The 10,485-nt window shown below is 42.9% G+C and overlaps 1 protein-coding gene across 1 annotated transcript in view; it reads left to right on the plus strand.

Moving 5' to 3' along the window:
• Positions 1–8,088, plus strand: part of LOC111674209 (amyloid-beta-like protein) — a gene marked incomplete at both ends in the record, with an annotated part of 11,734 nt that extends 3,646 nt beyond the window's left edge. Inside the window, 2 exons of the mRNA XM_023433663.1 lie at positions 6,291–6,381; positions 7,958–8,088. Coding sequence (XP_023289431.1) covers positions 6,291–6,381; positions 7,958–8,088 — 222 coding nt within the window. The remainder of the gene's footprint in view (positions 1–6,290; positions 6,382–7,957) is intronic.
• Between the last annotated feature and the right edge of the window lie 2,397 nt (positions 8,089–10,485).

A 10,485-nucleotide genomic window follows, 5' to 3' on the forward strand; every position in this document is an offset into this window, starting at 1 on the left:
ATATTACCTCCATGTGCTTTCATAATATTTTTCTACCAGATATACAAAACATTTCGTTTCATTTTAATACAAGTATTTTTTAAATACAATCTGTCGAATACATTACAAACGTTTCAAAAATATTTAAACTCAAAATCACCCGTTTCGCTCCCGTAATGAAATAGCGGAACGAAAATATTAGAAAAATCTCTCTTGTCTTTTGATACCAAATGAAGGGTCCGATAACAGTCGTGAAGTAAAAAATGTATTTTTATTATGTTAATAAATTAAAAAACATTTCTCTATTCCTTTATAAATAATTTAACCTAAATATGTCATTGAGATTTTAAAGAAATGTTTCAAATATCTTCGAACGAAAACTACAAGAAATCTTAAAAAATCTGTCGCTTGAGATATTTTGCAAATATTATAAAGAAATGTTTATAAATTATTCTACGCTACTAGGGTCGATGAAACGGGGAGCGTAGTTCTCCGTACGTGGTCAAGAGCGCGGAGAAAGGAGGAGAAAGGAGGAGAAAGGTGGAGAAAGAGAGGAGAGGCCAACTAGGCCACCGGCCTGGAGGCTCTTCGTCGCAATTTCGCTAAGCCTTCCCCCTAGGATTCCGTGTTTCCCCTAGGCCCTTTGCCGGGCTTCCGCGGCGACGCGCCTACTTCGCCGACCCTTTGCCCGCGAAACCGCGTCCGAGTTTGCACTCTATAATTGACCCACTACCGCCTAGTCGGGGTAACTTAACAACGTAACCAGGCTTTACGGTTCCTCGTAAAGTCGGCTTTACGAGCCGTCCACCCGCGACGTGTCGCTCCGCAATCGGCCTGTCCGATCGAGACGACTGCCCCCCGCGAAGACGATTCCGCCCTGCGGAGAATCGAGGAACTAAGGTGAAGTGAAACCGCCTTAAATCGGTCGATTCGAATACAACACTTTCTTTTAAGGGTATCGGACCAAACTGTCCGAAACTTTGACACATCGCTCCTGATCATCTAAGAATTGTCCTGACACATTCAAAATCCTCTGGATTCGTGCTCTCTGGGGCCCTAATTGACTGCAGAGGGACCCCCTGCGCCATCTGTGATTTCCAGGTGAATTAAATTTTCCCTCCAAGACCTTGTATTTCCATCGTTTTAGCATAGGAACGCATAAAACACTTTTTTTTCTACCTTTATCCCGTTCAAATGCGAATTTATCGCGCCATCTCTGCTTTTCGTTTGCACTCTTCGAAATATCGCGACATATCCCAGTCGAGATTAATTAGAATAATTTTCAATTCCGTCTAGAAATGAAAATGCATCGGAGCGCCCGATTTTCATTCAGCTTCGCGTTTAACCTTCGACAATCGTACATTCTACTAATTTGAAATGGGTTTCACTTCACCTTAAAAGTATCTTCTAGGTGTTCAGAATGTACCTATGGCGCCATCTCTTGTTTCGTTTGCACTCTTCGAAATGTCGCGACATATCCCAGTCGAGAGTAATTAGAATAATGTTCAATTCCGTATAGAAAATGGAAATGCATTGAAGGGCCCGATTTTCATTGAGCTTCGCGTTTAACCTTCGACAATCGTACATTCTACTAATTTGAAATGGGTTTCACTTCACCTTAAAAGCATCTTCTCGATATATAGAATGTACCTACGGCTCCATCTCTGCTTTTCGTTTGCACTCTTCGAAATGTCGCGACATATCCCAGTCGAGATTAATTAGAATAATTTTCAATTCCGTATAGAAAATGGAAATGCATCGAAGGGCCCGATTTTCATTCAGCTTCGCGTTTAACCTTCGACAATCGTACATTCTACTAATTTGAAATGGGTTTCACTTCACCTTAAAAGCATCTTCTCGATATATAGAATGTGCCTATGGCTCCATCTCTGCTTTTCCTCTTCACTTTTCGTAATATCGCCGCATTTCCCAGTCGAGAGTAATTCGAATAATTTTCAATTCCGTATAGAAAATGGAAATGCATCGGAGCGCCCGATTTTCATTGAATTTCGCGTTTAACCTTCCACAATAGTACATTTGACTAATTTGAAAAGGGTTTCACTTCACCTTAAAAGTATCTTCTCGATATATGTGCCCATAATTATGAAAGTGGTCTAAGTCAAAATTAAAAAAAAAAAAATGAGTTTATGAGTTATTTCATGCCATATTATTTCAAACGAAATTAATTCAATGTAATTTCGAAACAAAAAATATATGACTTACACCACTTTCATAATTGTGGGCACATATAGAATGTCCCTACGGCGCCATCTCTGCTTTTCGTTTGCACTCTTCGAAATGTCGCGACATCTCCCAGTCGAGAGTAATTAGAATAATTTTCAATTCCGTATAGAAAATGGAAATGCATCGGAGCGCCCGATTTTCATCGAGTTTCGCGTTTAACCTTCGACAATCGGGCATTCTCTTCGACCCGAAGCGGTATCTGGGTTTCCGACCAGAATCGGTATTTCATATCGCTCGAATACGCCGACTTCCGGACGCATCGTTTCCGGGGAAATTGCGATCCTTTCAATTCAGTTTCCCCGGGATAATATCGGAGAGCTTGCAGAGGGAGGCGCGGTCCAGGCACGATGCCTACGGACCCGGCACCGCTTTCATCTCGGCACTCTCCTTCTCCCTTTCGACTTCCTTTTTCCCTCTTTCTTTCTCCATTCTCCGTTTTCCTCCCCCCGTTCCCTCCCCCGGCCCTTCTCTCTTTCTTTTCACCTCTCGCTCTCTCTTCTCTGGCGAACCGCAGTGTAGAATTTCATCGAGCGGCGTCTCGTGACTTGGACGCGTTCCTTGGACCTTTCCTGGTGTTGGTGACGCACACCCTTAAGGTGAAGTGAAACCCCCCTCAAATCGGTCGATTTGAATACAACACTCTTTTTTAAGGGTATTGGATCAAACTGTCCGAAACTTTGTCGCATGACTCGTGATCATCTAAGAATTGTCCTGACACATTCAAAATTTGGATACAACTTTTTAACTTAGCCCAGAGCAGAACCAAAATGACGTCGAGCTCTCATATTTCGATCAATATGCAATTGTCGAAGGCTCTGATATGAGAATCGAAAGGGTCAGAACAATTTTACGACAATTTAAAACACTCTGGTAATCGATAAACTCGCATTTCAACGGGATAAAGGCAAAAAAAGTGTTGTATACGGTTCTATGCTAAAACGATGGAAATACGAGGTCTCGGAGTGAAAATTTAAGGTGAAGTGAAACTCCCCTCAGATCAGAATTGAAATCAGAAATTTTTTTTAATTTGTCGCTTGAGATATTCAGCAAAGATTGCAAAGAAATATTTAGAAATTATTCTATGCTACTAGGGGTGTCTCATCCGAATAGAACGCGTTGGTGAAACCGTAATCGTAATGCGGCAGAGAAGATGGAGCCTCAAGACGTGACCTGGCGATTGGCCATTTCCTTTTTTGTTTTTTTTTTGTTCTTTTTTTTTCGCGTTCACCCGCGTACCCATCGCACTTTGGCGTACACTCGTTCTCAGAGAATTTCCCCCGTACGTGAACTTTCTCCTAATCGTATTACGGAGAGAGAAGGATCGCTTTCTCGATTCGACGTCTGCCAGGCGCGGAAAAGTTCCTCCCTGGCGACAGAAAATCCCGGAAAAGACTCCAAAGAACCCTTTCGAGCTTTCCGCAGATTTGAAAAATCTGTAAAAAGCATCGGGGAAAAGAAAGAAATCTCCGCGGTCCTTTAGAGTGGGTTCATTCCCCTGGAAAAGTAAGATTTCAGGAACACAACCGGGGACGGAAATGTAGGTACACTCGCGCAGGCAGGAAAAACGGTCGGAAAAGAGAGGAGGGAGGAAAAAATCAAGAATTCCATTTAGTCGATCCCTGACCCATTTACCATCCGCCGTCCAACTCGAGCTAGGTCGGTAAAACAGGGCAACGCCGCGGAATCTAAAGGGAGAAAAAACAAAAAGTCCATTTGGCCGATCCTTGACCTATCCAACATTCGGCGTTTGCCGTTCCTGTTTCGCCATTAATGGCATCGCCCTTCGCGATTAAAGCGACTACGTTCCTTCCGGGAAATTACGAATTGTATAAGATGCATCCTGGTGCACCCTTGTGCACCCTGATGCACCCTTGTGCACGAGTTGCCCCGGTGAAACAGGGCAACGCCGCGGTACCTAAAGGAAGAAAAAACAAAAAGTCCATTTGGCCAATCCTTGACCTATCCAACATTCGGCGTTTACCACTCCTGTTTCGCCATTAATGGCATTGCCCTTCGCGATTAAAGCGACCGCGTTCCAACCGGGAAATGCCGATTTGCATAGGCTGCACCCTGATGCACCCTTGTGCACGAGTTACCCCAGTAAAGCAGAGCAAACGCCGGTGAATCTAAAGGAAGAAAAACCAAAAGGTCCATTTACCCAATCCTTGACCTATCCAACATTCTACGTTTATCATTACTGTTTCGCCATTAATGGCATCGCCCTTCGCGATTAAAGCGACCGCGTTCCATCTGGGCAATGCCGAATTGCATAGGCTGCATCCTGATGCACCCTTGTGCACGAGTTACCCCGATAAAACAGAGCAACCCCGGAGAATCTAAAAGAAGAAAAACCAAAAGATCCATTTACCCAATCCTTGACCTATCCAACATTCTACGTTTATCACTACTGTTTCGCCATTAATGGCATCGCCCTTCGCGATTGAAGCGACCACGTTCCATCCGGGAAATGCCGAATTGCATAGGCTGCATCCTTTTGCACAAGTTGCCCCAGTAAAACAGAGCAAACGCCGGAGAATCTAAAGGAAGTAAATCCAAAAGGTCCATTTACCCAATCCTTGACCTATCCAACATTCGGCGTTTACCGCTCCTGTTTCGCCATTAATAGCATCGCCCTTCGCGATTAAAGCGACCACGTTCCTTCCGAGAATTGCAGATTTGCATAGGATGCATCCTGGTGCACAAGTTGCCCCAGTAAAACAGAGCAAACGCTTGAAAATCTAAAGCAAGAAAAACCAAAAGATCCATTTACCCAATCCTTGACCTATCCAACATTCGGCGTTTACCGCTCCTATTTCGCCATTAATAGCATCGCCCTTCGCGATTAAAGCGACCACGTTCCTTCCGAGAAATGCAGATTTGCATAGGATTCACCCTTTTGCACAAGTTGCCCCAGTAAAACAGGGCAACCCCGGAGAATCTAAAGGAAGTAAATCCAAAAGGTCCATTTACCCAATCCTTGACCTATCCAACATTCGGCGTTTACCGTTCCTATTTCGCCATTAATAGCATCGTCCTTCGCGATTAAAGCGACCGCGTTCCATCCGGGAAATGCCGAATTGCATAGGCTGCACCCTTGTGCACGAGTTGCCCCAGTAAAACAGGGCAATCCCGGAGAATCAAAAGGAAGAAAAACCAAAAGATCCATTTACCCAATCCTTGACCTATCCAACATTCGGCGTTTACCGCTCCTATTTCGCCATTAATAGCATCGCCCTTCGCGATTAAAGCGACCACGTTCCGTCCAGGAAACGCCAAAGCGCATAGGCTGCACCCTGGGGCACCCTGGGGCAACCTGGTGCACCAGGTCCCATTGAAAGCCCTCCTCTCGGATCGGCGCGATTCGTGCGAGGCTCCTCGCAGGGGCGCCTTCCGGAAAAGTTTAATTAAATACCCGGGTTTCGAGCTACGCGGTTTCGGATGCTCGGTGCTGACTCGCTTCAAAGTTTCCGGCTTAAAGTGCTTGGCTCGCGGAAATGGCCGGGGAAATTTCTAAGTAAAGGGGGCCCCGTTTTCGCGCGCGAGCTGGGCTGCGTCGATGAAAGGAATCGCCTCGCTTTGGAGGTTCCCATTTCTCTTTTTCTTTTTATTTCTGCCTTTTCTTCTCCCCCCCGATCCGCTTCCGTTACTCTCCCACGCACTCCTGACCTCTCTTTCTTGGGCCTCTTCGCAAACGGAGCCCTGGATGCTGGTCGACGTGGTTATTCGCTTCTTCATTGATGGAACGAAAATACGACTCCCTACCTCTGCTCTGGTTACCGAATGATCCTGGCAAGATGAGGAACAAAAGCTCTTTAAAGAATTGCTGACCCGATTTAAGGCGATGTGAAAGTGGCGTCGATGAGGTTTTGTTTATGAAACTTTTCTCCCAACTCGGTTTACCGAATAGGTTGAAACTTCACAACGTGAATAGGGAGACTATAAGGAAGGTCCTGAAACTCCTGAAATTTCAATTCTTTTCCAATTTGTTTATAGGTATTTTAAAAATAGTAAACCATGAACATCATTTCCGGGGTTGTTAATAACACTTTTGTGTCTTTGATCCGCAGAAGGACCTTTCCAGAGCGACGCCCTGCTGGTTCCCGAAGGATGCCTCTTCGATCACCTGCACAACCAGACCAAGTGCTGGGAGTCCCACAAGTGAGGCGAGATAGAAATTCATCTGTACATAGTATCGCTCATATATTTCGGGACACTTAAGATGAAGTGAAACCCCCTTCAAGTCAGTCGATTCGAATACAACCCTTTTTTTTAAGGGTATTGGACCAAAGTGTCCGAAACATGACTCGTGATCATGTAAGAATTGATCGGACACATTATACAAATTTGGATTTTTGGGAGAAATTTTTTAACTTAGCCCAGACCAGAACCTAAATGGCGTCGAGCTCTCATATTTCGATCAATATACAATTATCAAAGGCTGATATGACAAATGAAAGGGTCAGGACAATTTTACGACAATTTACAACACTCTGGTAATCGATAAACTCGCATTTGAGCGGGATAAAGACAAAAAAGTGTCTTATGCGTTTCTGTACTAAATCGATGGAAGTACGATGATAAATGAGTAAATGAATAAACGGAACGGGTTAATTGTTATGGTCCTCTTGTATGGTCCGGAGGCATGTCCTGAAATTTATGAGCGGTAATGTGTAGCACGGCCACCTCTAATAAGTAAGGAGACGCGATAGGTGCATGCGATCGCTGATTAGGTGATTTACCTTCACGTCTCTCCGTGGTCGACTCGGCCTCCGACGACTCTTAACTCCATTTACCGATATTTCCCTAGTAGCATAGAATAATTTCTAAATATTTCTTTGTAATCTTTGCTAAATATCTCAAGCGACAGATTTTTTAACATTTCTTGTAGATTTCATTCGAAGATATTTGAAATATTTCTTGAAAATCTCAATGACATATTTAGATTCAATTATTTATAAACGAAAGAGGCTGCAGCGGCCATCTTTCGCTCCCTAGAGGCATAGAATAATTACTAAATATTTCTTTGTAATCATTACTAAATATCTCAAGCGACAGATTTTTCAAGATTTCTTGTAGATTTCATTCGAAGATATTTGAAANGCATTTAAAATGACGTGAATTCACGTCAGCGGTCGCGAATGTATTAAATTCCCCCCAAAAAATTCCGTGGTCTTCTTCGGGACTCTAGGAATGAATGACAGGACTGACCAATTGTTAAACATGTTATCGATGCTTATTTATAAATTTAAACGATGGAATATCGATCCAATCCATCCGACTCGCGGAAGAGGAATCCAGCTTCTAGGGCCAGACCATCCCTCAAGGAGACCTCGAATTTCCCCATTTCCATTTCAATGCACGTCAAGAACTTCTTATCACGTCCAACCCTGATGTCAATGCACTTTAAAGCCTGCTATTCTCCACAGCGACACGTGGACAAAGGGTGCGCATCGCTCTCCGTAAGGAATCTCCCCTCGTAGCACAAAATATTTCTCCTACATTTTCTATATATTTAACGAATATCGTACATTTCGTATATATTTACCAGACATTTGAAATATTTGCCAAACGTTTACTTTAGAATATTATCTCTATGATNTATCTGGTAAATATTTACAAAATGTAGGATATTCGTTAAATATAAAGAAAATATAGGAGAAATATTTTGTGCTACTAGGGTTTATTCCACCCCCTTTCCCAGGGATGCCGCTAACACCTTAATTTCTCCTTTCAGATGGAACGTCACGGCCGCGGACACCTGCAGGGAGAGGAATATGAACCTGAGGAGCTTCGCCATGCTGCTGCCCTGCGGGATATCTCTGTTCTCCGGGGTCGAGTTTGTGTGCTGTCCGAAACACCTGAAAGGTACGTAACGTACGTACATGTACTTCTACTGGCCCCGTCATCCACCCCTAGGAGAGAGAGGAGAAAAGGATAAGAGAATCCAAGAGAAAGAGGGAACCTTCCGATCGATGGCCCCCGGTCCGATTTTCTCCCAAATATTCACGCGAGAAATTTCGCCAAACTCTCGGGCTAAGGAAAGTATCCCAGGTCGGTCTCTCGGATTTTATTTCTTTTATAATATGTTATAGTAGACTAAAAACTAAGCGACACGTATTTTTCTTCATCTGCCATTAAACACTTTAAGGGGGTGAAACCACCATCCAAAGCAAAGCATGTCAAGAGACGATTTGGCAGTTTCACCCACGAGAACATAATATTTTTTATACCAATCCACCTGGAAAAGATTTCTCATAACGAGAAATGAAAAATATAATTTTCTCAATTAAAAGAAAAAAAGGAATTAAGGGGTGAGCCAACCCTCCGAGTCTTACTTTGGATGGTGGTTTCACCCCCTTAAAGTCTTTAGTGGCAGATAAAAAAAAATACGTATGCTTAGTTTTTAGTCTACTATAACATATTATAAAAGAAATGAAATCGGAGAGATTGACCTGGGATATCTTCCATGTAAGTGTCGGAGATTCGAGATTTCAAATATTTCACATATCTTCGAATAAAATCTACAAGAAATCTTGATAAATCTGTCCCTTGAGATATTTAGCAAAGATTACAAAGAAATATTTAGAAATTATTCTATGCCTCTAGGAAACGAAAGATGGCCGCTGCAGCCTCTTTCGTTTATAAATAATTGAAACTAAATATGTCATTGAAATTTTCAAGAAATATGTCAAATATCTTCGCATGAAATCTACAAGAAATCTTGAAAAATCTGCCCCTTGAGATATTTAGCAAAGATTACAAAGAAATATTTAGAAATTATTCTATGCCTCTAGGGAGCGAAAGATGGCCGCTGCTGCCACTTTCATTTATAAATTATTGAAACTAAATATGTCATTGAGATTTTCAAGAAATATTTCAAATATCTTCGCATGAAATCTACAAGAAATCTTGAAAAATCTGTCGCTTGAGATATTTAGCAAAGATTACAAAGAAATACTTAGAAATTATTCTATGCCTCTAAGGAGCGAAAGATGGCCGCTGCAGCCTCTTTCGTTTATAAATAATTGAAACTAAATATGTCATTGAGATTTTCAAGAAATATTTCAAATATCTTCGCATGAAATCTGCAAGAAATCTTGAAAAATCTGTCGCTTGAGATATTTAGCAAAGATTACAAAGAAATATTTAGAAATTATTCTATGCCTCTAGGGAGCGAAAGATGGCCGCTGCAGCCTCTTTCTTTGGTCTCAGGACCTCGCTTCATGCTTCATCCCTTTATTCCCAGATCCTTTCCCAGATTCCGAGATCCAAGCCTTCGAAGAATCGAGGATTCGCCGAGTTTCGAGAAAGCCGAAAGGTCGCGGCGCCATTGTTGCAGAAGAGTGTCCTTGACGGGGAGCCGGAAGGATCCTGAGCGCTTATTCAGGATCCGAGAGACGGATAATCGCGCGGAAGAGGGAGAGGAGAATCCTTCGTTAAGGGGTGGTCATTTACCTTCCTCCCAGGACAATCGGGAGCAGCCTTGACTGGGTTTCTTCCGATCCTGGCCCGTAAATCAGCGCCATTCGTCCTGGCGCTTCGTGGATTCCCATTTCCTAGGAAATCCTGGGACGTCCTGAGCAACCTGAGACCTAAAGAGACGAGAGAAATCGGCCGTAATTTAGCGATCGGACTCCACGGCAATTTTTCCGCCTCTTGTCGAGGAAACGGCCCAGTAGCATAGAATAATTTCTAAATATTTCTTTCTAATCTTTGCTAAATATCTCAAGCGACGGATTTTTTAAGATTTCTTGTAGATTTCATGCGAAGATATTTGAAATATTTCTTGAAAATCTCAATGACATGATTTGTTTCAATAATTTATGAACGTATANATAATATTCTAAGGTAAACGTTTGGCAAATATTTCAAATGTCTTTTAACCATATACGAAATGTACGATATTCGTTAAATATATAGAAAATATAGGAGAAATATTTAGTGCTACTAGGGGAGTCTCATTACTCCTAACATAAATCTCATTATCTAACCTTCCCCCCTCGTCGTATTTACCTCTATAGATTTTTCTTGCGGGGGTGAGAAACGTCCCTGTAAAATTCCCAGATTGGTCATTCTCGGGTAGGATCCGAGATCGGCGATTTGCCGTAAATTAGCGGCCGTCGTTGCGGCCGGGCGTCGCGACGCCGGGGAAAAGTGGCCTCATACCCACCTAAGGGGTGTATCGAGTGAATAGGGCTCGGGGTGGACCTCTGTCTCTCCTCATCTCTCGCTCGCGCAATCAATAATGTACGCCGACGTCGA

Source organism: Orussus abietinus, unplaced genomic scaffold, assembly GCF_000612105.2.
Source record: "Orussus abietinus isolate OABI.00-Male unplaced genomic scaffold, Oabi_2.0 scaffold919, whole genome shotgun sequence".
NCBI classification, from domain to species: domain Eukaryota; kingdom Metazoa; phylum Arthropoda; class Insecta; order Hymenoptera; family Orussidae; genus Orussus; species Orussus abietinus.